The sequence below is a fragment of the Hyperoodon ampullatus genome, assembly GCF_949752795.1.
Source record: "Hyperoodon ampullatus genome assembly, chromosome: 5".
NCBI classification, from domain to species: Eukaryota; Metazoa; Chordata; class Mammalia; order Artiodactyla; family Ziphiidae; genus Hyperoodon; species Hyperoodon ampullatus.
The window spans coordinates 146,478,845-146,503,876 of NC_136918.1; the positions used below are offsets into that span (position 1 = coordinate 146,478,845).

At 55.1% G+C, this 25,032-nt stretch overlaps 1 protein-coding gene across 8 annotated transcripts in view; it reads left to right on the forward strand.

The window, feature by feature from the left end:
• The window catches only part of DIP2A (disco interacting protein 2 homolog A), a gene marked incomplete at its 3' end in the record, with an annotated part of 91,026 nt that overhangs the window by 57,880 nt on the left and 8,114 nt on the right, over nt 1–25,032 (forward strand). For 5 of the 8 annotated variants that reach the window (XM_079705432.1, XM_079705431.1, XM_079705429.1 and 2 more), the window contains exons 18-32: nt 230–369; nt 2,460–2,596; nt 3,040–3,120; nt 3,573–3,700; nt 5,908–6,022; nt 11,975–12,176; nt 13,039–13,148; nt 13,233–13,313; nt 15,753–15,876; nt 20,831–20,952; nt 21,059–21,170; nt 22,360–22,469; nt 22,977–23,107; nt 24,201–24,369; nt 24,638–24,808. In XM_079705432.1, coding sequence (XP_079561558.1) covers nt 230–369; nt 2,460–2,596; nt 3,040–3,120; nt 3,573–3,700; nt 5,908–6,022; nt 11,975–12,176; nt 13,039–13,148; nt 13,233–13,313; nt 15,753–15,876; nt 20,831–20,952; nt 21,059–21,170; nt 22,360–22,469; nt 22,977–23,107; nt 24,201–24,369; nt 24,638–24,808 — 1,933 coding nt within the window. Of the gene's footprint in view, nt 1–229; nt 370–2,459; nt 2,597–3,039; nt 3,121–3,572; nt 3,705–5,907; nt 6,023–11,974; nt 12,177–13,038; nt 13,149–13,232; nt 13,314–15,752; nt 15,877–20,830; nt 20,953–21,058; nt 21,171–22,359; nt 22,470–22,976; nt 23,108–24,200; nt 24,370–24,637; nt 24,839–25,032 lie in introns of those variants that run through there. The other 3 variants (XM_079705426.1, XM_079705427.1, XM_079705428.1) reach the window with 2 other exon arrangements.

Sequence of the window (25,032 nt, forward strand, 5' to 3'; positions counted from 1 at the left end):
GGCCTGGTGGAAGCGTCCTTGCGGCCCACAGGGCTCGCCTGCAGAGGAGTGCATGGGGTGGGGCATCGTGCAGACCTGTGGAGACACGCTGCCCCCCGAGGTCCTGCAGCCAACGTCCCCACAGCCGGCACAGACGGGCACCTGGCTGCTCATTGTCCTGTCGGCAGGGGGCCATGGTCCCACGCCCACGGGCTCTGTCCCCTTGTCAGTTAATCAGTGTTGTTTCCAGGCCGCCTGACCTGGGGGGCCCTCCTCCAAGAAGAGCTGTGCTGTCGATGAGCTGCCTCAGTCACGGGGTGATCCGACTGGACGCGGAAGAGAAGCTCTCGGTCCTGACGGTTCAGGACGTCGGTCAGGTGATGCCTGGAGGTGAGGTCACAGCTGGGGATGGTCTTGTCCTGCGGCTGGGTGGCAGCAAAGGCTCTGGAGCACGCAAGCACCAGAGGACTTCAGACGAGTCCCCGTGTGAATTGGGATTTTAATTTGTAACATATTTTTTGCTTTTTGCCTCCCTTTGTATCAAGTTAAAGTTGCGCTAAAATACGGGGTGTGTCTATGGCCTGTGAGCCGGACTCTGGTTCCCCACCATTGGGGAAGTGGTGCCAGAGCTTGGGTTCTGGGTGCTCATTGCGCGCCAGGCAGTCGTCACGCCTCTCCCGAGGCCGGGCGTCAACCCTGGATGCCTGCAGGTAACCCGGTGATGAGACTGTCTCTGCATCCTGACAAGGGCCTGTTAGGGGAGCAGTGTGGCCCTGAAGGTTCCCAGAGATCCCTGTGCTCCCAGAAAGGCCCCGGGCCCGGATGACGCGTGCGTCGTGGGGTGTCTGTGCTGCCGTGGCAGCTGGCGAGCGCAGGACGGTGACGGCGCTGGGCCCTGCAGCTCCCCCGTAGGCGCGAGCACATGCGGGACCCCGTGCAGGGTCATGGGGGAGAGTCGAGAGCAGAGCCAGGCCTGGGAGGCCCTGTGGCACTGTTGAGTTGGGGAGCGCCCCTCACCGCGGTGACCCCGCGGCTGCTCCAGCTGCCCTCCTCCCCGTGCTGGCCCTCCTGGGCTCCAGGCAGCGGGCCAACCCACCTGGTCACCTCCGGAGAGCGGCCCCATCTCTGCGCCAGTCACCCCGTCCGCTGCTCCCCAGGGTACAGGGCCTGTGTGGGCAGGGCGTGAGCCGCCCACGCTCAGGGACAGGCTGGGAACCAGCGGGAGGGCCACGGGCCGCGGTCTGGGCCTGTACGTGTGCCAGAGGTCGGACACGTAGAACAAGGCTGGACGTTTGAGTTTGTTTCTAGTTCCACTTTCTTAGAAGTGTGAGTTGTGTTTTTTCCTTGCATAAGTCTACCAAAAATAAGGACTCAGAGGTTCTGTAGAGGCAGGAACTCCAGCATAAACATTTTATCAGGGGAAAGAGCAGGGTCTTTCTGATCATTAGTTGTTACGTGGCGAACACAGTAATTCTTTAAAAGATGGTGAAATACTGTAATAGGTGATTCTTTTGATTGAAAGTATAAGGACTTTCGTTTTATTCTTAAACTTGGACCAGGTTCTGTGTGTGTGCACACACTCCCTCGGGCATGTGTGTGCTCCCTCAGGTGTGTGTGTGTGTGTGTGTGTGTGTACGTGCTCCCTCGGGTGTGTGGTGTGTGCGCACGTGCTCCCTCGGGTGTGTGTGTGCTCTCTCGGGTGTGGGTGGTGTGTGTGTGTGTGTGTGTGTGTGCACGTACTCCCTCGGGGGGTGGTATATGTGCACATGCTCCCTTGGGGTGCGTATGTGTGCACGTGCTCCCCTGGGTGTGTGTGTGTCTGTTGTCGGGATTGTTGCAGGTCTGAGTCAGTGAGGACCTGGGGGGTCTCGTTTTCAGCAGGTGCACAACCTTCTCTGTGTCAGCCCCAGGGTTGTGTTACCACGGCACGCCGGGGTTGTCCCTTTTGGTCTGGTTGTGGCATGGGCGGGGTCTCTGTTGTATTAGAACGCAGACGAGTGCGCGGATCTGGGGGGAAACGCACGTGCAGCAGTGCCACCCTCCGCTGTCTGCCCTTCTGAGGCTCTGGGCCACAGGCCGCCGCGTCGGCGGGCGCGCTGCTTGGTGAAGACAGAAGGGGTCATGGGGCTGTGGGTGGGGCCGCGGGAGGGGCCCACGCTCAGGTGGGGTCGTCAGGCCTGGTGTGGGAGCCAGCCTGAGAGGCAAAGGTGTGAGCAGATGGCACCTCCCATCTCCTGCGGGTCCGGGAGGGCGGTGCCGGGGGGGACGACAGAGCCCGCGTGACTAGGAGCGTTTCTGTCACCTTCACGTACCGCGTGTGGAACACACAGGCTTGTGGCCAGAGGGGTGTGAGTGTCCCAGCCTGGGGCACACGAACTGTTCGTGTCCACCCTGCAGAGGCCAAGCCCGTGGGTCTCTGGGGATGACCCATCTCAGTGTCCTCTTTGTTCATGCCCTTGAGGGTTGTTTTCTCTCTTCAGCTAACGTGTGTGTTGTGAAGGTGGAGGGGACCCCTTACCTCTGTAAGACCGATGAAGTTGGAGAAATCTGCGTCAACTCCAGCGCGACGGCGACAGCGTACTATGGGCTGCTCGGGATCACAAAGAACATCTTTGAGGTCCGCGCCTGGTCCCTACTTTTGTGCTAAAGTCGAGTCCACAGCTGCGGAGGGGTGGGAGGGGACAGTGCGGCTCTCGGCAGTGCCCGCTCTGGCAGGCCAGCCCTACGTGGGCGCCTCGTGGCCCTGACGGATCCAGGTTGGCCCAGGGAAGCCGGCCTCTGGGCTGGAGCCGTGGGGTCGTCAGGAGAGCCCAGCAAGTGCCCCCCAGCCCCCAGGCCGGGACGGGACAGGCCGGGAGGGGGAGCACGGGCCGTGGAGGCCAGGAGCCTGAAGGGGGTCTCACCAGACGGCAGGGACTCCCCTCCGGGGAGGCGCAGTGATGCCGTCTGAGGAGCCACGCCTGGCGCGGGCAGCGCGCGCCGGCCCCTCTCTCCCGCCCGCCTGCCGCTCGCTCGATCCCTGTGGGCCACGCCTGACCTTGTCCTCTCCACTCTGTGCAGACCGTCCCACTCACGGCAGGGGGCACGCCCATTTCCGACAGACCTTTCACCAGGACGGGGCTGCTGGGCTTCATCGGGCCTGTGAGTGTGTCCCACTGGCAGACCTGGGCCTGCAGATGGGCTCAGAGCTGGGGAGGGGTGCTGCTCCGCGTCCCCTGTGCACAGGACCCCCCCTCCTGACAGAGTCCCGGCCTCCAGAACGTCACTGGGGCCGAGCTGGGGAGCCCTGTCTGTAGCGCAGGAGCATCAAGTCCCTAACAGACCTCACCCTCAGCTGCATTCCCATCTGTGACCTTTCCGGTGCTGACGCCAGCCCTGGGTGCCCCCTCGCCACCCCCCCCGAAAGCCCGCCAGGCTTAGGGCCCCTTCACCCCTGGTGGCCCCTGCCTGGGTCTCCCTGTCACCATGGGCAGGGGCCCCGCTGGCCCTGTCTGCAAGTTACTTGGTCTGCAAGCTGTCGGGTCTCTGTAGCAGGGCCTGAGCCACAGGGCCTGCCCACGTGTCCGGGGCCTGACCAGCACCCTTGCCTTCAGGATAACCTGGTCTTCGTCGTGGGCAAGCTGGACGGGCTGATGGTGGTGGGGGTCCGCAGACACAACGCGGACGACATCGTGGCTACCGCACTGGCCGTGGAGCCCATGAAGTTTGTCTACAGAGGCAGGTGATGCGCTGCGGGTCCCCTTGCCGTGCCTTTCGGTTCCTTCTCTAGTTAACCTTCGAGAGGTCTCCTGCAGTGGAAGGAAAGCCCAGTGATTTGAATACACAAAACCTAAAAATTCCCGTTCATCAGAGGAACTTCACAAAGAACAGGATGACATTTGCAGCGAGGATGCCCGAGTCGGAGTCCTCACCGTCCACGGAGCTCATGGCTCCTTAGAGGGTGAGATCCAGACCTCGACCTGGGCATGGAGACCGGGCCGAGACACCACACAGGGCACCGTGCGCGTGAGGGCGAGGGCACCTGGGCAGCTGCCCGAGAGCCTCGGGGGTGCGGGCTGGAGCGGAGGGCGCCCCGTTGCCTGAAATCACCTGAGGCCGTTGTCCCCTGGGATAGCGTCAGTTCGCCTTCTCTGAATGTGTTAGGCAGTCACTTTAGATTCTCACGTCCATAGAGCACGTAAGGGGGCCCCTGGCCTGGGCCCCGGGCGCCCGGTCCAGCTTGTCCAGCTCCGAGCTCTTTGTCCTGGAGGAGGCGGCCCCTTCTCCTAGTTGGTCCAGTCAGCCACTGCATTTCTTCAGTGTATTCTTCTCAAGGTAATTCGTTACTCAAGCTGGGGTGCCTGTGAGCCTGGCTGGAGCCGTCCTTTGAATACACGTTAAAGAAACGATCAGGGAATTCTGCCAGTGGTAGGTCAGCATGTTCTGCCGGCCCTTCCCCGGGTCAGGATGACGGCTGCAAATAAGCACTCGGGAGAAACCAGCAGGGCGGGCAGACTGGTGGGTGCGTGCAGCCTGGAGCCGGGGCGCACAGGACTCAACAGGACTCACAGCAGAAACCGGAGACACCGTCAGTGCAAGTGTCCACTGAGGGGATGCCGGAGTAGCCCACGCCTGCTCCTGGGTGCGTCAGGGAGCCTCGCATGGCCACCGACTCCTGATGGCATCTGGAGGTGACGCCGGTCCAGTGACTAGCTGGGTGCAGGGTGGTCGTACCCGCGGATGGAGAGGCGGCCTACCTGCGTCCACCAGGGAGGAGCTGTGCACTGGACGAGGTCACAGCATCCCGACAGGACGGTGTTTAGCAGATGGAGTAAATGTAGGGCAGAGGCAGCTGGAGAGTGAGCTGGTCAGCTGGAAAGCCAGATCAAGAGCTTTCTCCAGAAGTTAGGAAATAGAAAGTTTAGAAGAAAAATTAAGAGGGAAGTGGAGCAAGAAGGGCTGGCATCCTGAGAGCGGACCCAGGGTGGGGGGTGTGTGTCTGGACCCTGAGGAAGGGAGTCTGTGGGGTGGGCCTCCAGCCAGGATGCGTCAGACTCCCCGGCAGAGGGGCTGGAGCCAGAGGATGACAGTGCAGTAACGTTTTAAGTTTTTCAGAGGAAGTTTTAACCCAGATTTTATATTCATCCCAAGACGTCACTTAATTGTGCAGTTGCAGTAGAAGTATTCTTGGGTACGTAAGGCTCAGAAGTTTTGTCACAAAAAGACCATGTTTGTGAAAACGCTCTTGGGTGAGGTACTAAGAGAAACAAGATGTGTGAAAGTAAGGAAATGCTAATACTGCGTAAAGTTTGTTGCATTAAAAGAGAGTGGGTGCACGTGTGTGCGCGTGCATACCTGTGTGTGTAGCGGCCAAAGGAGCAAGCCAGAGAAGGTAGGTCTGTGAGGTCCCAGAGCTAGCTTGGCAGCCGTGCCAGCAGGATGGGCGTGATGGGGAGACAGACGCTTGTCTCATAAAGAAAAAGAGAATCCACCGAAAGTCCGAAGGAAGAAAAAGGCAGCACAGAGAAAAGGAGAACACGTTGAACTTCTTTGATAAGACGCGAGAAAGAAGACCACTGCCATCAGCCACAGACAGGAGCGGAGTGACGAGTGGTGAGATTTCACCTGGACAAAGAAATAGATGATTAACAGAACTTCTCGACAGAGATTTCTGCATAAAGAAGTACATCACATAGATTAACATTGCAGTTAAGGAAAACGTTCTTTTACAACGTGTGCCTGGTTGTTTGCTGTGCACTGAAGTCCTCTCTGTTTTGTGAATCGAAGCTTATTTCATCCACATTGGAGGAGGTTTGTGGCTGCTTCCCTTTAAATTCTGTTGGACAGCGTCTACCTCCAGCCCTGCTGCGGCTTCCGTCTGGGCGGGATGGGGCATCCGCGTCCCGGCCCCCCTTGCCAGGCGCTCATCTCTGTCCCTTCCTCCCCCAGGATCGCGGTGTTCTCCGTGACAGTGCTGCACGATGACCGGATCGTGCTGGTGGCAGAGCAACGGCCCGACGCCTCAGAGGAGGACAGCTTCCAGTGGATGAGCCGTGTGCTGCAGGTGGGTGCGTGTGGGCACACGGTGGGCACTGGCTGAGCGCGGGCTGACTGACCCTTGAGGTGAGGGGCAGCCCCGCGGAGCTGCCGTCCACCCGGGTGAGAGATGCAAACTTGCACGCATTGGTGTTTCCACTGTTGTGCTTTGAGAATTTCAAACGTGTAGCAAGGCTGGAAGCGAAGCCCAGTGAACCCCTCGCACCTGGGCTGGGGCTCCGCGCGCTTCCCACCTCGTGACACCCGTTCGACACGCACGTGCCCTCGGCCTCACCCGTGTGCTGTGTGCTGTCCTTCCCTACACGTCCACGTTTACATCCTTAAGTACTGAACTAGATTCAACAAGTTCTTTTGCGGGGAACGGAGTAAACTTTGCCTTCAGTAAAGAGCACAAACTAAATGTCCACTCAGCTTTACTGAATGTAACTTGCATGTAGAAGGAGCCCATTTTCAAGTGTCCAGGTTGATGAGTTTTGACAAATGTACGCACCCAGGTAACCACAGGTAAGAGCGCTCCCGTCTAACGGGGAACTGCTGGCTGCTTTTTTTTTTTTTTTTTTTTGCGTTACATGGGCCTCTCACTGTTGTGGCCTCTCCCGTTGCGGAGCACAGGCTCTGGACGCGCAGGCTCAACGGCCATGGCTCACGGGCCCAGCCGCTCCGTGGTATGTGGGATCTTCCCAGACCGGGGCACGAGCCTGTGTCCCCTGCATCGGCAGGCGGACTCTCAACCACTGCGCCACCAGGGAAGCCCCTGCTGGCTGCTTTGTGTCGCCAGGGATGAGCCCTGCCCCCGCCCTGGACGTCCGTGCGGACGGATCTCAGTGTGGGCTCCTGGTCTGGCATTCTTTGCCTTGGCATCACGTTTGTGTGGTTCCTCGTGGTGTGTGTATCAGTGGCTCATTCCTTTTTATAAATGCCAAGTTGTGTTCTTTTGCTTACCTGTTCACACCTTGGTGGACATTGGGTTGTTAATTTTTGGCTCTTGTGAATAAGACTACTGTGGACAATAGTGTACAAATCTTTGGGTGAATTTCAGTCCTGGCGGCTTTTCAGGGAAGCCCTCTGGTGCCCCTACAGCTCTGGTTGGTTGTGTGGCGTGTGCTCAGCCCCAGCCACCTAAGAAAGGACACTTGTACAGAGCAGACAAGGTCCAGTGTCAGGGAGGCCAGGGAGCTCTTGAGCTTCAGAGGATCGGTTTTTCTACTAATATTTACAGCATTTATTTTATTGATTGATTGATTGATTGATGATTGATTGATTTTGCAGTATGCAGGCCCCTCACTGTTGTGGCCTCCCGTTGCGGACGGAGCACAGGCTCCGGACGCACAGGCTCAACGGCCATGGCTCACGGGCCCAGTCGCTCCGCGGCACGTGGGATCTTCCGGGACCGGGGCACGAACCCGTGTCCCCTGCATCGGCAGGAGGACTCTCAACCACTGCGCCACCAGGGAAGCCCACAACGTTTATTTTTAATGAAAAATTTTAATGTTTTGTTATGGAATATTTCTAATATACGAAACATACAAAGGAGAGTGTAACAACCCCTGTGTGTCCATCGCTGCTTCAGCAATGACCGACAGTCAAGGCCCCAGCCATGCCCCACCCGTCCTCCCAGCTTCTCCCTTGGGAGCGCTTTGAAGCAAATCCCGGACTCACAGATTTTACCTGTAAATTTGAGTATTTCTTTCTTTAAAAAAGAAGTACCAGTATCACATATTAAAAATTAACAATAAAATTTTTATTCAGGTATAATTGACATGTAACACTGTATTAGTTTCAGGTGTACCACATAATGATTTGATTTTGTATATATAGTGAAAGAGTCACTACGTCTAGTTAAGGTCCGTCAACATACAGAGTTACAGAATTTTTTTCTCGTGGTGAGCACTTTTAAGATCTACTCTCTTAGCAACTTTGAAGCACACAGCACAGCATTATTAACTGCAGTCCCATGCTGTACATGGCATCCCCAGTACTTATCACCCTATAACTGGAAGTTTCTCCCTTTTGACGCCTTCACCCATTTCTCCCACCCCCCACGCCCCTCACCTCTGGCAACCACCAATCTGTTCTCTATGTCTACGAGCTCATCTTTTTGTTTTTAGATTCCACATGTAAGAGATATGTTTTTGTTTTTCTTCATCTAATTTATCTCACTTAGCATAATACTATGTTTTTTTGTTTGTTTTGTTTTTTTGCGGTACGCGGGCCTCTCCCTGCTGTGGCCTCTCCCGCTGCGGAGCACAGGCTCCGGACGCGCAGGCTCAGCGGCCATGGCTCACGGGCCCAGCCAGTCAGCGGCATGTGGGATCTTCCCGGACCGGGGCACGAACCCATGTCCCCTGCATCGGCAGGCGGACTCCCAACCACTGCGCCACCAGGGAAGCCCTAGCATAATACTATGAAGGTCCATCTATGTTGCTGCCAATGGCAAGATTTCATTCTTTTTTATGGCTGAGTAATATTCCTCTGTGTGTGTGTGTGTGTGTGTGTGTGTACACACCACAGTTTCTTTATCCATTCATCCATTGATGGATGCTTAGGTATGTTGGCTGTTGTAAATAATACTAAATGAACAGAGGGGTGCATACTTTTTTTCAAGTTAGCATTCTGCTTTTTTTTAATTTACTTATATATTTGTTTTTGGCTGCGTTGGGTCTTCGTTGCTGCATGCAGGCTTTCTCTAGTTGCGGTGAACAGGGGCTACTCTTTGTTGCGGTGCGTGGGCTTCTCATTGCGGTGGCTTCTCTGGTTGCAGAGCATGGGCTCTAGGCACATGGGCCTCAGTAGTTGTGGCTCTCGGGCTCTAGAGTGCAGGCTCAGTAGCTGTGGCACACGGGCTTAGTTGCTCCATGGCCTGTGGGGTCTTACCGGATCAGGGCTCGAACCAGTGCCCCTGCATTGGCGGGCGGATTCTTAACCACTGCGCCACCAGGGATGTCCAGCATTTTGGGTTTTTTTCCAATAAATACCCAGAAGTGCAATTGGTGGATCATACAGTAGTTCCATTTTTAGTTTTTTGAGGAACCTCCATACTGTTTTCCATAGCGGCAGCACCAGTTTACTTTCCCACCAACAGTGCACGAGGGCTGCCTTTTCACTACATCCTCCCCAACACTTGTTGTTTCTTGTCCTTTTGATAATAGCCATTCCAACGGGTGTGAGGTGATATCTCATTGTGGTTTTGACTTGCATTTTCCTGATGATTAGTGATGTGTAGCATCTTTTTATATACCTGTTGGCCATTTATATGTCTTCTTCGGAAAAATGTCTATTCAGGTCCTCTGCCCATTTTTTTTTTTTTTTTTTGCGGTATGCGGGCCTCTCACTGCTGTGGCCTCTCCCGTTGCGGAGCACAGGCTCCGGACGCGCAGGCTCAGCGGCCATGGCTCACGGGCCCAGCCGCTCCGCGGCATGTGGGATCTCCCCGGACCGGGGCACGAACCCGTGTCCCCTGCATCGGCAGGCGGACTCTCAACCACTGCGCCACCAGGGAAGCCCCCTCTGCCCATTTTTTAATTGCATTATTTGTTTTGTTTTTTTTTTGCTGTTGAGTTGTATGAGTTTCTTATATATTTTGGATCTTAACCCTTATCAGATATATTATTTGCAAATATTTCCTCCCATTCAATATGTTCCTTTCGTTTTGCTGATGGTTTCCTTTGCTGTGCAGAAACCTTTTAGTTTGATGTAGTACTACTTGTTTATTTTTGCTCTTGTTGCTTTCGCTTTTGGTGTCAAATCCAAAAAAATCATCACCAAGACTGATGTCAAGGAGTTTACCATAGCCTATGTTTTATTCTAGGAGTTTTACGGTTTCAGGTCTTACATTCAAGTCTTTAATCTATTTTGAATTAGTTTTGTGTGTGGTGTCCAGTTTTTCCCAACACCATTTATTGAGGGGGCTCTCTTTCCCTGTTGTCTTCTTGTCTCCTTTGTTGTAAGTTAACTGACCACATATGTGTGGGATTATTCCTGGGCTCTCTATTCTGTTCCATTGATCTACATCTGTTTTTGTGCCAGTACCACACTGTTTTGATTACTATAGCTTTATGGTATTTGAAATCAGTGAGCATGATACTTGTAGCTTAGTACTTCTTTCTTAAGATTGCTTTGACAATTCAGGGTCTTTTGTGGTTCCATACAAACGTTAGGACTGTATTTTCTAGTTCTGTGAAAAATGTCATGGGTAATTTGATATTGCATTAAATCTGCAGATGGCTTTGGGTAGTATGGACATTTCAACAATATTAATTCTTACAATCCATGAACTCAGAATATCTTTCCATTTATTTGTATCTTTTTCAGTTTCTTTCATCAGTGTCTCATAGTTTTAAGTGTACATGTGTCCTTCACCTCCTTGGTTAAATTTATTCCTAGGTATTTTGTTCTTTTGGATGTAATTGTATATATAATTATATATATATAATTACATATTTAGTCACTATTCAAATTTCCTGGATTATCTAATATTTAGTATGTGTGTTAAACTCAGGATCAAAATAAGGTAAAAATTGCACTTGGTGAGGCCAGGCTTTTAAGTCTTTTTTAATGTATAGCTCCTCCTCTGTCATATTTTTCTTACAGTTTGTTTATTGACAGAGGCAGGTTGTTCGTCCAGTACGTCCCCCCGTCCTGGGCTCTGACGGCTGTGCCTCTGCCGTGTCGCTCAGTGCTCTCCTCTGTCTCCTGTACTTCCTGCGTGTCTGTCGGTGGGTAGATCTTGAGGCTTGATCAGACTTGGGCTCGATTTTCTGGCTGACAGTCTCATGGGAGGTAGGTGGCATGTTGTGTCCGCTGGTTTGTTAGGGCTTCATGGGGCTGCTGCTTCAATCCTGTTCCTTCCTCATCATTAACGCAACAGCTTTGGAAGGGTCTTCTACAGAGAGTGCTGAAGTCGCTGGGGGACCTGGAGGCTGGGCAGGAACACGAGATCTAGGGTTGATTTCAGGGTCCTGAGCTGGCTTCCTGGAGATGTTTTGGTTTTTGTCTCACTACGAACTAGTGGATTATAGTTGTTATATTTTTGACAGTGGTCAGTGGGAGCCTCTTCGGACTGGCTCTTGAGCCCTTTAGACACACCTCCGGGGTTCTTTGAGGCCACACCCGGGAACAGGAAGTTCGATTCCTGGGGAGGTGGTGCATTTTGTGTCCTAGACCCGACACTACTGGGGCCCCGCTGCCTTCTAGGGGAAATGGAATTTGGGCACTGTCTGGGAACTTGATGTTACTGGCTTTTTTTCAGTGGACAGAGTAGGAGATGATGTCCACGTGCTTGCAAGATTACCTGCATCATGGGTTTATGCTGCTAGTTCCAGCTCAAGACCTCAGGGTTTTTTCTTAAGTCACCGATCTTTCTCCACAATGAAAAATTGCAGTGGTGATACTTCCAGCAGAGGTACTCATGTCCTGAGGCCACTCTGCACACACCACAGTCTCCAAATAACCGTCTCCACACTACGTCTCAAGTGTGAAATTTCCAAGTGCAGCTTAAGATGTTTTTTCAATTCTTTTTGCCCGTGGGACTGGATTAATGAAATTCCTGTGTTTAAAGTCACTCTAAATAGATTCTCTCTGTGGGGCTGTGCCACCAACCTGATTCCACTTTGGTTGAGTTCATTTGTTTTATTTTGCTTTCAGTTGTTAGGAATTGCTTTTTTAAATTTTAAGTTTTTTGTGTGTAAAATATACACATGGTTCCAAATTTGAAAGCAAGGTGTATTCAGAGGAGTCCAGCTTCTGCCTGTCTTGCTGTTCACTGCTTCTCCCACAGGAAGTCACTTAACTGCTTTTACGGCTTTTTTTTAATGTGAGCAGTTACAGATTTATATTCGATTATGCACATACACAGAACGTGTGTGTAAGTGATAGGAAATGCACACTCGCCTCGCCACGTTTCTCTTCTAACAAAACGTCCCAGAGGTCACAGTTCTCCGTCTCATGCCCCCCCTTCCAGGCCATCGACAGCATCCACCAGGTGGGCGTGTACTGTCTGGCCCTGGTTCCTGCGAACACCTTGCCCAAGGCCCCTCTAGGAGGGATTCACGTTTCTGAAACCAAGCAGCGCTTTCTGGAGGGGATGCTGCACCCATGTAACGTGTTAATGTGCCCTCACACGTGTGTTACCAACCTTCCCAAGCCTCGCCAGAAGCAGCCAGGTTAGTGTACATCACACAACACGTCTATTCCGTCTTCAGACTGCGGCAGCTACACTTGTGTTTAACTGGTGCAGCCCTGTTGAACGCTCCATCTCTGGGATCGGGGCTAAGAGCCAGAGCGAACGGCACACCGGGTTGGTCCCCACCTCCTGTCCCCCCGGAAGGAGAGCACAACCTCACGTCCCCAGCATGGGGGTTCCCCCCGCCTGTTAGCACCCACCCCAGGACTGGATTCAGGCCTGGCGTCTGAGCTGTGGAGGCTGCTCCCTGGGGGCAGAACTGATGATGCCTGAGAGCAGCCCTGGAGCTCGGAATCTAAAGCGCCGCCGTGGCCATCATTGTGCCGTGGGGCGGCCAGCCACGCCAAGGCCACGGGGCCTGTGGGCGCCGCGCGTGCCGCTCCTCGGCTCTGTCATCAGCCACTGTCACTGGGTTGACGGGGCCTAGGAAGCCTCAGCAAACGGTCAACTTCCCTTCCCTGGTTTAACTCTTATGTACAGTTTTTCATTCCTTTGGTTATGTAAATTTTTAGTAAATGCTAACCTTTGTTGATTATTAAACAAAAAATACTATTAAATGAAACACAACCAGTAAAACAATGAGATAAATACATTAAGAGTTTAGCTGTGGCTGAGGTCAGATCATATCTCCCCAGGGCTTCTGCCGTGTGGTGAATGTCTTCATCTGGCTCGTTTGTAAGAGAGATTCTGTTTGTCACTTAGCGTAACCCTTGTAGCTGGTTTCCCGAACACCTTTATCATAGTGAAGAATTAAATGCCTGCCTGTTCAAATAAAAAGCTGTGTGATGATTACCTCTCAGACGTCACCCACCTCTCACTTGCAATCCCCCCTCGTTTTCTAGAGGTTGGACCAGCCTCCATGATTGTTGGGAATCTGGTCGCTGGGAAGAGACTCGCTCAGGCCTCAGGGAGGGAGCTGTCTCACCTGGAGGACAGTGACCAGGCGAGGAAGGTAAGGGCGGGCGGCTGGGGGGAGGAGGGGGCCTCCCTGGCGGGTGGGAAGCCGCCAGCTCTGAGCGCCCCCCGCGCCCCGCAGCTCCTGTTCCTGCCCGACGTGCTGCGCTGGCGGGCCAGCACCACGCCCGAGCACCTGCTCTTCCTGCTGCTCAGCGCCAAGGTGAGGCCGCCCGCACCTGCGGGCCACGTGCTGCCTGCCTAGGAGAGGGGCCGAGGTCTGTTTCCCAGCCGTGGTGCTCAGACTCGAGGCCTCACGTTTGGAGAACAGCGAGCCTTGGCACCCAGGCCCCGGCTGGCCTGCCTCTCTCTGTGGGAGCCTCAGCTTCCACACAAGCCACACAGTTACCTTTCTGGGGCTTTTATATTTAACAGGAAATTTCTCATTACCTTGTCTTTTGATTATGAATAGTATACATGTAAGTACTCCTAAGTGAACTAAAAGGAAATGTTTATTTTGTAAAGATTAGGAATTTAGACTTTCTACATTTGTTGATAGCTTTAACATGGCAAATACTGCTTACTGCCCTGATCCTGGGTACCTTTCAGTGGGCGTTACACGATACCAGGGGCTTCTAGGGTATAAAGGAGAAACTGTAAGTTGCGGGCCAGTAGACAAACTATGAAAACATGAAAAATAACAATGAAAACCCTGCATGACTTGCTGTCAGGCGCTCCCGGGCCCACGAGGACGCTTGCGCTCTGACGTCTTAGAAACACTGGCCTTGGGACTTCCCTGGTGGTCCAGTGGTTAAGACTCTGCACTCCCAATGCAGGGGGCCCAGGTTCAATCCCTGGCTGGGGAACTAAGATCGTGCATGCTGCATGGTGCAGCCAAAAAACAACAGCAAGAGAAACACCAGCCTGGCTTTCAGTCCTGCTCGTTACTGGCCACTGCTCCTTCATTCAGAAATATTGATTGATGCCTGCTACATACGCAGTGTTAAAGAAGATTAAAAAAGGCCCCTGTTCGCCAGACAGTGAATTAAGTCTTCCTGCTAGAAAACCAGTGCTCAGGAGAAGAGCTGTCTTCCTGGTTCACATGTACCTGCAGATCTGGAAGGTGTTCAGTAGACACTTGTTTTATGGCTGATGGAATTCTAAAGCCAATAAGTAACAGTTGACCAAGATAAAGTCAGCTCATGGTGAGCAGCTGAAAATCAGTGCAGCCGGGGCTGTGAGGCGGTGAGGCCAGGGCACTGGACTGACCCCAGGTGTGAGCCGTGAGGGGTGTGACGGGGCCCGTGATTCCGAGCGATTCCTCTGGATTGTAAGAGGGCAAGGGTGGGAGCAGCGGGCCAGGAGGCCGTGGTCCAGGTGAGAGATGGCCATTCAGAGAAGAGGACGTGGGGATGCAGACGCGTGTGAGGGGGGGGTCAGAGGCAGGCCCGCGGGATCGAGGGTGGCCTGCGTGGGGGCTGAGCGCCTGTGCAGATGGGGCGCTTCCCAGGGAGGAGGGGGCTGTGGGTGGGCGTGTCCAGAGATGCCACCAGGAGCACGGTCAGCCCAGAAGACCCCATGATCGTCTTTAAAGCTCAGAGCTCAGGAGGAACCAACAGAAGACCACCTGGCCTTCTCCAGGTGCATTCCAAAAACTTGTAAGTTTTTGCACTTCTTTTGGCTTGTCAACCTTCTCAGGTTTGAATTGTCCTTAAGTCTCCAAGGATATGCCGGCCTTCGACCCGGGAGGAGGCCTGTGCCTGGCAGGTGGTGTCCCTGGCACGAGGTGGCCCCTAGCCTTGGGGACTGGGGGGAGCTCTGGGCCTTTGGTCTCCCGGTGCGTGCCCGGCATGGCGCTCTGTACCTCAGCTTGAGTGTGAGGAGAGTCTGACCTGCTGTGCAAAGCCCCCGGACCTGCGTGGTGGGGCCCCGGCCGAGGAGCAGTGAGGGGTTCGGACGCTGTGCCGGGCTGTCCTGCAGGCCAGTGGTGGTTAGGCTGAGTGGCACCGTACTTCTCCTGAGAAGGGCCGAGAGAGCTGTGAGGCCTGACTCGGGTCGGCAGGGGGAGGGAGGGTCAGCTCGGAGCTGGTCCCCAGCCGAGCTCTCCTCCGCGGAGAACCAGGTGCGGGGCGCCCCGCCAGCCACTCGCCCGCCCAGGCTCCCTGAAAGAGCAGCCTGCGGCAACCCAGGCCCCGAGACCTGGTGGATGGGGTGCCTGAACATGAGTCAGGGTTCAGTTTAGGGGCGTGTATTTACTGTTTCTCATTTGCTTATGTGTGTTTATATTCAGGATAAGGGTTGCTTTTAGGGAGGGAGAGGATGGAATTGGGGGCGTATGTAGAGTGGTGGTGATTTATTTTATAAAAGAGACATTGAAACAACGTGGCAAAATACTAGGTAATGAAAAACTGGATATTTATTACATTATTCTTTATAATACTGTTATATTTAGAATATTTTATCATAATGGCCAAAAGGGTTTTCTTCAATCACCAAGTCTTTGGCCGTGGTGGACGACCAGGCTCTGAGAAGACTGCAGACGGGTCTGGGGTGGCACCTGTCCTGGTTCCTGACCACAGGGGCTCAGACACGGGCTGTGCACGGAGTGTCCATGGGTCGTCCCCCGCCCCCTGCTCAGCAGTGCCCATGATTGCTTTCCTAGGGCACAGTCACCAGCACCACCACCTGCATCCAGCTGCACAGAAAGGCTGAGAGAGTGGCCGCTGCTCTGATGGAGAAGGCCAGGCTGACCACCGGGGCCCACGTGGCCCTGGTCTACCCCCCAGGTAAGGACCTGCCAGCCTGCCCTCTGCCCGTGCCCACCCTGCGCTCCCGTCACGCGTGCCTGCACCCCTGTGAGCACTTGTATGTAATTGTGAGTCCACTCTTGCCTGTCTTAGTGCAGCCTTTCCTTTCTGTTTGCTTTCTTCATCTGGCTGTTCTTTCCCGCATCTCTCCCCTCATCTCTCCCCTCTGTTTTATTACTAGAAAACAAACACCCTTGTAACCACCAACCAGGTCGAGAAATGGATCTTTGCTTTTCCCGTCCCAGCCACCTCCTCCATTCTCCAAAAGTAGCCTCTGTCCTGACCTCTGTGGTCACCATTTCTCCATAACTTGATCACACAGATGAGCGTCCTAGTCATCACAGTTTAGTCTGCCAAGTTTCTTTAAATCTGATATATTTTTAAGTCTCCTTTAACCTGCAGGCTGCCCTCTGTCCGTCTCTTCTGTGGCCCTGGAGCGTCCCCGCCGTCTGGAGTGGCTCCGTGTGTGCCGGGCTGCTGCTCCTGGGCTCCCACAGGGAACCCCAGTCAGACTCCCTCGCAAGACCCTAAGTGCTGTCGGGCTGTTTCTTTCTTTTGCAGAATTAGCACGCTAGCAGCCGTTGACATTCTCTGTCCCGCATTCATTAATGCTTTAAGGGTCACTACACGGTGGTATTCTAACTCTGTCCTTTCTTTCTCACTTATCAGCCATAAACTATAAACAGACATTTGCCCTCGTTAGTATCTGGTCACCCAGTGGTAGAATTCAGCTGTGAAAGGTAGAGTAAGTGTTGCTTCTTTCCTTCTATCAACAAAATGAATTCTGTTTCTCGTCACACTCTAGTGGGAGCTGCTCCCACGTCCCCGGGTGTGACCTCCTGTCCTGATGCCTCCTGCTGTCTGCCGGGACCAGGTGCCCCGGCCAGTTCTCCATGGAGCCTGGTGTTCACAGCACCAGTCTGGGCCAGGGGCTCGTCCCTCCTGGGCTGGCCACTGGCCGTTGGCCCTTTCCGTGAACAGAGCTCTGATTTAAAATGAGTGTAATAATTATATCTCGGAGACAGGCAGTGCCTCATGAGTTCATATTGTTGCACCCGATCAGATTCAGGGTTACAGGCTTTTACTGAACCCTTCTTGACGTTCTGTCTGCTTTACGCCTGTGTCTCCCTTCTTCCCTACTGAGAATCCTGATTCTCCAGGATGGGAGTCGATAGAATTCAAATATCCCAAGATCACTCACTTGCTTTATCCTGTGTCACAAGCAGCACCCCCAAAATAACAGTAGTAATACGTGACCACCTGTGTGATTTTTGGAAGCAGCTTAAATATTTCCACACGTGCTTTCTCCACCCGCTTTCCCTGTAGCTGTGCTCTCTGTGTCGCCGGGGCGGGCGGGGCTGGGGGCCTGCAAAGCCGGCCTCTCCGCACCCTCGGTGCACTGGTGCCTGCATTCAGTCTCTTTCTGCCACGCTGGTTCTCTGATTGGTTTCTCGGGAAGGGTTCATGGGAGCAGTATCCCTTGAGTTCTTGCCTGTTGGTAACCGTCTGTACACTTCATAATGAAAGTTGTTTTTGCTAGATTAAAAAAACCCCTGACTCACATTTTCTTTTCTTGAGCCTCTCAAATATGTGTCCATTTTCTCCTGGCCTTAAGCATCAAGTCTGACGATAATCTAATTTTCTTCCTCTTATGAGTCACTGGTCTTTTTGCTCTAGGTGCCAAAAGGACATTTTTTTTCCCTTCTTAAAGTCCGGCATGTGGTTGTAACATGATTATTACAGGGCAGCATTCTCTTACCTAAGGAATCTTTGGAAGGCAGCTACGCTCACCACTATACCATCAATGCCGTACAATGTATAAGGTATCTTTAAATAAGAAGCTGCAAATCTTTTATTTTTTTTAATTTTAAGGAAGTTTTCTAGAACTGTAGTCTTTTCTCTGTCCCTTCCCTTGCTTTGATTTTCTTTGCACCTCCTTCCTGCTCCCATGGCCCACGTGTTAGGTCTTCTCTGTCGTTTTCCCCAGGAGTGTCTCCGTTGAGTTTCCAGTCTCCTCTTCGTGGTTTCTGTGTCCGTTGTCTTATTTGCTCTTGGGCTCCTTCTAGTTCCATCTTCGTTTCTGAAATGATTTTTTATAATTTCTACTTCTTTCCTCATTTCTTTTTTCTAGTTCTGATTTTGGTTATTCTTTCATATCTTGCATCATTTTCTTAATGCATTTTAGCACATGTTAAAATGGGCTGAAGTTCTTATCTGCTGACTTTGTCCGGACAGATGACGATCTGCCCCTGATTCTTTTCCTTGTACCTTGGGTGGGACTTGGCCCCCGGGCCACCCGCACGGACCCCACCGCCCACCCCGTCTCCTTCTGTGCCCCGCACCCTGAGCCCCGAGCTCCACTCCGTGGCCTCTCTGTGTTGGGCTGGATTGCTGGGCCCAAACCCTCATGGCTGCTCACAGGCACCGGTGAGTGGGTGAACGGTTTCCGTCGCTCACCCTCTCTGATCAGACCCTCAGTCGTGGGAACAAGATGCCTACGCCTCCCCAGTCGGGACGTCTGGGCCTCCTGGGGGCTCCCAGCCCTCTGGGCTCCCTCCGGTGCCACCTGGCTCCTGTGGAATCCGCTCACTCTGCCCAGTGAGGCCCCTGCAGCCCATCCTCACCGTCGGCTCCATCTCACCCGCTTGGCGCCCACTCTGTCTCTCCTGCCTTGTCTTGGGGTCTTGGCTCTGGGAGTTTGCTGCTTGGCTGTTAGGGGATGTTTTTCTCCTGCGTCTGGCGCACGGGTGATGGGCACTCGAAAGACCTTTCCCTTTCCCTGGCGGCCTGAGCCTTAGCCGGAACAGGAATCACAGGTTTCTCTGTCTTGGTAGGTGCTTCGCCAGGGTTGTGGGTGATTTTCTTTTTTCCCCCCTTTATAAGTTTGTTGTTGTTTTGCCTGGAAGCTTGTTGGTTCTAGTTCAGGAATTTTACTGGGAAATGCCTGGGTCTAGGTCCTCTCTCCCTTTCTTGCCCACTTAATCTTCATATCAGGAAAATGTTATTTTTCGTTACTGCCTTTTCTCCCTCTTTTTCATGCTTCTGGATCTCCTGACTCAGGTTTTGGGTACCGTCTCTTTTCAGTGTGTCTGGCAGGACACGACTTGTACTGGGCACTTTCTCTCTGCTTGTGGGATCTGGGGGCCTCTTTCCAGGGGCTGCCATGGAGGGCTCCCTGCCCAGCAGCCAGGGCGAGCTGGCGGCCCGGCTTATTTCTGGACTCAGCTGCGTGGCGGCTTGGACACTCCAGAACTCCCACTGGCATTACAATTATGCTGCTCTTTCCGGTCCTGGGAACGTGCGGTCATTTTTCTCCAGGACTGATTGCAGCTCCCACTCGTCTCGTCTCCCTGGCCTCAGTGTGCGGCAGACATCACCCCGGCCTAGATGAGGCAGGGACGCAGCCGCTCGGGAGCCCCGGCCGTCACCGTCCACACCCAGCGGAGAGCCTGGGAGGACCACAGCCATGCCGGGGCTCAGGGCTGCAGCTGCAGGCGTGCAGCGTGAGGACATGCTGGGGGTGAGGGACACTGAAGTAACAGGAGAATAGGAGAAAAGACAGAAGGAGGCCTGACGCCTCCCTCTCTTTGGGGCATGTTTGACACTGTTTATACAAAATGTTTATTGAATAAAGGAAAATGCTTGGTGAAGTTCTGAATTTACAACCTTACCAGCAGGTGGAGAGTATAATTAATAGCTGGAGGGCAGATCCCACCCTCCTTGAAGGCTGGGAATGGGTGCAGGTGTTTTGCAGATGCACACCGGTGTGTGTGTGCGTGTGTGCGCGCGCGTGCGTGTGTTGTGCATCTCCTGATTTCCTGCGAGGGGCCAGGACTTTCTCCTCAGAAGGGTGTGTGGCCCTGGGGTGACTCTCTGGGAGCTGCAGACAGGTGGGGTGCGGGCAGGGACAGGGCTGCCCCGCATGTTTGCCTGGTGATGCCAGGACAGGAGATGCACACGCAGGGACGGCAGGAGCTGCGTGAGCTCGTGGAAGTGAGTTGCTGATGGTGCTTTCTTGTGTTCAGTCTGGTGATACCTTTGTGGCGCATTGGGCAGAGTGGCCCTGCTGGGTGTGAGGACACTCACACACGTGTCGGCCTGCCTGCTGGCTCTGTCTCCTGAGCTGCCCTCAAGCACAGCGCAGATGGGTGGTCCCTGGTGGGTGGGCTCAGGCCTGTAAAGATGACCGTGCTGAGCACCCCTGGCCCTGATGGAGCATCGTGAACTTGTAATCTGGTGAAACCCGTGAGCTGGGTTAAACGTTGCGTATTTATTTTGACCCTGGAATCAAAACAGCCTGAGACTGGTGTCTGGTAGCCAGATGTTGTCAGGCAGGGCCTTGTGTGATTTGAGGACAGCTTCTGGAGGAGTCTCCAGAGTGTGGGACTCAGCTGTCCTCAAGTCGGACTGAGTTCAAGAGGGGAAGATGGGTTAGAAGTGTACAGTTCCCCCCGGTTTTAATTATGGAGAACTTGAAACACATGAAAGAGTTGAAGGAGCAGCAAGTGGTCCCACGTTTTGGCGCGGGGTTGAGAGCAGGGCAGGGACATCCTGGCCCATCCCCAGGGGTGTGGGCCTCCCTAGAGAAGCGGCCAGGTCCCCCATGTCAGGGTGCAGATGCACGCGAGAGGTGTGGGGCTTCCGGGGTGGGAAGCTCGCCCACCCGCCCTCCATGGCCTCCTCTGGGCCGTGACTGCGCACCCCCCCACGCCTCCTGACCTCCCCATGTCTGGGCGGGGGTTGACCTGCAGCGGGGGTAGCTCTCTGTCCCTCCGTAACAGCGCTGTTCGGTGCACACCCTGTTAGTGTGGAGGAAGGTGGTTTTATTCAAGCACAGCAGGTGAGGCCCCTGGTCTTTCTCGTGGATCCATGGCCCTGGACGTGGGGAGCCGCCTTTGACCCGCTGACGCCCTCTGACCATGTGTCTCCCCAGGGGTGGACCTCATTGCCGCCTTCTACGGCTGCCTGTACTGCGGCTGCGTGCCTGTCACTGTGCGGCCCCCGCACCCCCAGAACCTCGCCACCACACTTCCCACCGTCAAGATGATTGTGGAGGTAGGCAGGCACCACAGCCGGCAGGGCGGACCTGACCGTGGGCGCGTGTGCAGTTTGCTCCCAGGCGCCGAGACTCACTTGTGCCTTCAACCCCTGTGCCCTGCAGGTCAGCAAGTCTGCATGCGTGCTCACGACGCAGGCCATCACGCGGCTGCTCAAGTCCAAAGAAGCACTGGCCACCGTGGACGTCAGGACCTGGCCGACCATTCTAGATACAGGTGCGCGTCCTTGCTGCGTTGGTGTGCTCGCTGGCCCCGCCAGGATCAGCCCCCTTTCCTTCCTTTGTTGTAGGGATTGCGTTGTCGCCACGTAAACATAAAGGTTGGCTAAGAGCAGCTTAGCAGCTTCAGTAAATGGTGAGAGGCGACCAACAGGAGCCTTGCCGGCTGGGCCCGACAGCCTGTGTCCACCAGCTTGAGCCTAGAGCCAGGCGCGCAGAACAGAGGGCGGGTGGTGGGGAGCAGAGGTCCTTCCAAGGCCCGGCGCCTGTGGATGAACTCCCCTTGCTGCCTGTCATGCCCACGCAGCGGTTGGCAGTTGTGGGGACATAGACGGTGCCCACAGCACACACACAGCCGTCCTGGGTCCCCATCATGGGTACGTGCTCCTACGCCCCAGGAAATGCTTGTGGGCCCCCTCTGCCTTGGCCTGTTGGGTCAGCCATCAAGACACCCCAAACCAGCAGCACCCTGCAGGCTCCATCGGTAACTCGCGCACGGCCACATGGGTGCCAGCCGGCAAGCAGAGAGGGGCCCCTCCTTCCCCGTCGCACCTGGTGGGTATAGGTGCCTGTCCTTGCCCACCAGGGCACTGCCCACGAGAGGAAGTCAGGGACCGTGTTGTCAGTGGCCACCTGCCTGATACCAGCAACAGGCACGGGGAGCTGGTCCAGGGCGGCTGGCGGGGCACCCAGGGGTGGGCCCAGGAGCAGATGGGCTCCGGGGAGTTCCCTCACCTCACCGCTCCCTGCCCTCGCCTCGCCTGCGCCCACCTGTGCGCAGTCAGTGCTGTGCCCATCTCATGGTCCTGAAGGAACGCGATGAAGCACCCAGAGCCCTGGGGGCCCATCCTTAGCACTCACTGTGCATAGAGATGTCAGTAATCCTGGCTCCATCACAGGCTCTGGGACCCTGGCCAAGTCCCCGCTCCTCTGAGCTGTCCTGTGGGGCTCTCTCGGCCCATCTCCAGCCCTCCGTGTCCACCTCGTCCCCTGTCCCCATCACCACATGCACGGCGTGGTCGGCGAGGGTCAGTTCCACGTGACCTTCCCTGCATGCACACGCGGCCTGCTCTCCCGCAGCCTGACTTCTACTCTGAGCTCCCCAGCTCCCTATGTGCGTCCCGTCTCCTCTCTCCCCACGAGAGCCTGAGCTAGCATCCACGCCACCTGTGTCTCCTGACCGACAGATGACATACCCAAGAAGAGGGTGGCCAGCATCTTCAGGCCCCCGTCCCCAGACATGCTCGCATACTTGGACTTCAGCGTGTCGACCACGGGGATCCTGGCGGGTGTGAAGGTGGGTTCTCTTGGCTGGAGCTCCCCTCCACTCCGGCCCCTGACACGGTGGGCGGGCAAAGGGCAGAAGGGTGTTGGCTGCAGGTCTGTGCAGGCCCTTCCTCCTCCCAGAGCTTAAAGCAGCAGTTTTGCTCCTTAAAGTTTGTGTTAAATACCAATAAACCCCAGGATTAGGTTAGCCTGAGAGTGATGCGTATTTTAGGTTTTATGGTAACGTCTAAACTTTCTGATTCATGACTATCTGGCCTCGAGGACCAGGTGGCTTGGATGAGTCTGTCACATTAGCAGGCACCAAACGCTCCACTAAAATTCTCTATTACTGTGAACTCTCACCTAGAAGATTCATAGTGTGCCATTCCTGGGTACTGACTGGTGAATGTGGGATTGGGGCCAGCCACCCTTTCAGGAAGCGAAGGTGTCTGTCCGGCTGCTGTGGGCAGCAGGTACTGCCGTCAGCCCTCCCTCTTCCCTCACATCACTGAGCAGAGCTTTCCTTTCACTCCTTAAGATGTCACACGCGGCCACCAGCGCCCTGTGCCGCTCCATCAAGCTGCAGTGTGAGCTGTACCCCTCCAGGCAGATCGCCATCTGCCTCGACCCCTACTGTGGCCTCGGCTTTGCCCTGTGGTGTCTGTGCAGGTGAGTGTGCAGGTAGAATGCGCAGGTGAGTGGAGGGTGGGTGTGCAGGTGAGTGGAGCTGAGTGTGCGGGTGAGTGGAGGGTGGGTGTGCAGGTGAGTGGAGCTGAGTGTGCGGGTGAGTGGAGGGTGGGTGTGCGGGTGAGTGGAGCTGAGTGCGGGTGAGTGGAGGGTGGGTGTGCGGGTGAGTGGAGCTGAGTGTGCGGGTGAGTGGAGCTGAGTGTGCAGGTAGGTGAATGGAGCTGAGTGTGCAGGTGAGTGGAGCTGACTGTGCAGGTGAGTGGAGGGTGGGTGTGCGGGTGAGTGGAGCTGAGTGTGCAGGTGAGTGGAGCTGACTGTGCAGGTGAGTGGAGGGTGGGTGTGCGGGTGAGTGGAGCTGAGTGTGCGGGTGAGTGGAGCTGAGTGTGCAGGTAGGTGAATGGAGCTGAGTGTGCAGGTGAGTGGAGCTGACTGTGCAGGTGAGTGGAGGGTGGGTGTGTGGGTGAGTGGAGCTGAGTGTGCAGGTGAGTGGAGCTGAGTGTTCAGGTGAGTGGAGGGTGGGTGTGCAGGTGAACGGAGCTGAGTGTGCAGGTGAGTGGAGAGTGGGTGTGCAGGTGAGTGGAGCTGAGTGTGCAGGTGAGTGGAAGGTGAGTGTGTGGGTAGAATCCCCCCCCCTCCTTACCCCACCCCCGGCTGAATTGCTTCTTTAGACGCCCCCTTTCTAAGGTACATTTTTGAAGCCCACAAAGCAGAGGATACACGTGTGAGTGGGTTGGTTTGTGTGGGTGTTTGGTGGGTTGGAGTTGGGGTCTGAAATTGAGTAAAAGAGTAAAAATGCCTTTTTATTAAGTGCACACTCTCCGTTACTACTGATTCCATCCAGAACAGGGAAGTAGGAACCCATCTTTGTAAGCAGAACCCCGTCCCTGCCGGCTGGCCCGTCCCTGACAGCGACCCTGGATCCTTGAGTGCTGGTGGCGGGACCTGCGCCCCCAAGTTTTCTACTGAAAGCCCTACTCGGCCAGAGCAGAAAGGGTGGGCTCTGCCGGGAAGGGTAGTGTCCTTGAGGGGAGAGGCGCCTGCACACGTGCTGACCCCGCCCCTGTCGCTGTCGCAGCGTCTACTCGGGACACCAGTCGGTGCTGGTGCCCCCGCCGGAGCTGGAGACCAACGTGTCCCTGTGGCTGTGGGCTGTCAGCCAGTACAAGGCCCGCGTCACCTTCTGCTCCTACTCGGTGATGGAGATGTGCGCCCGGGGCCTGGGCGCGCAGACAGCGGTGCTCAGGGTGCGTGCCGTCTGGGCCTGGAGAGACCACCAGACCTCTCCCAGCAACCGAAAACCCTCCCGGGGCGTCCCCCCCCACCCCAACACACACCCATGGTGAACCTCCTGGGAGGAGAGGGCGGCGGGCGCAGGGCAGGGTGGGTCTGACCCCGGGTCTCAGGGGCCGGAGCCGAGAGGGCGGAGCGGGGGAGACGGAACCGAGGAGGCGGGGCTCGAGCAGCTTGGCCTTCACGCTCAGACCCGGCGGTGTGCGCCCACTCCTCCCACAGATGAAGGGCGTGAACCTGTCGTGCGTGCGCACCTGCATGGTGGTGGCCGAGGAGCGGCCCAGGATCGCGCTCACGCAGTCCTTCTCCAAGCTGTTCAGGGACCTGGGTCTGCCTGCGCGCGCTGTGAGCACCACGTTTGGCTGCAGGGTCAACGTGGCCATCTGCCTCCAGGTAGGCGGCAGGGCTTCCCGCTGGGCGCACGTGCACGCGCTGCGCTTCTCCGTCGTCCTTGGGTCCTTTCTGGTCCTCCCAGCCTTTGATGTTGCGTTTTCCAAATTGCACGTTAGCTTTGAGAGCTGAGCGTTTTACCATAAAAGAGATTCTGTTCTTGATGAACAAAGACTTATTTGGAAAAATCAAAATTTTTTGGACCAGTGACTATTATCTGGAAGAAT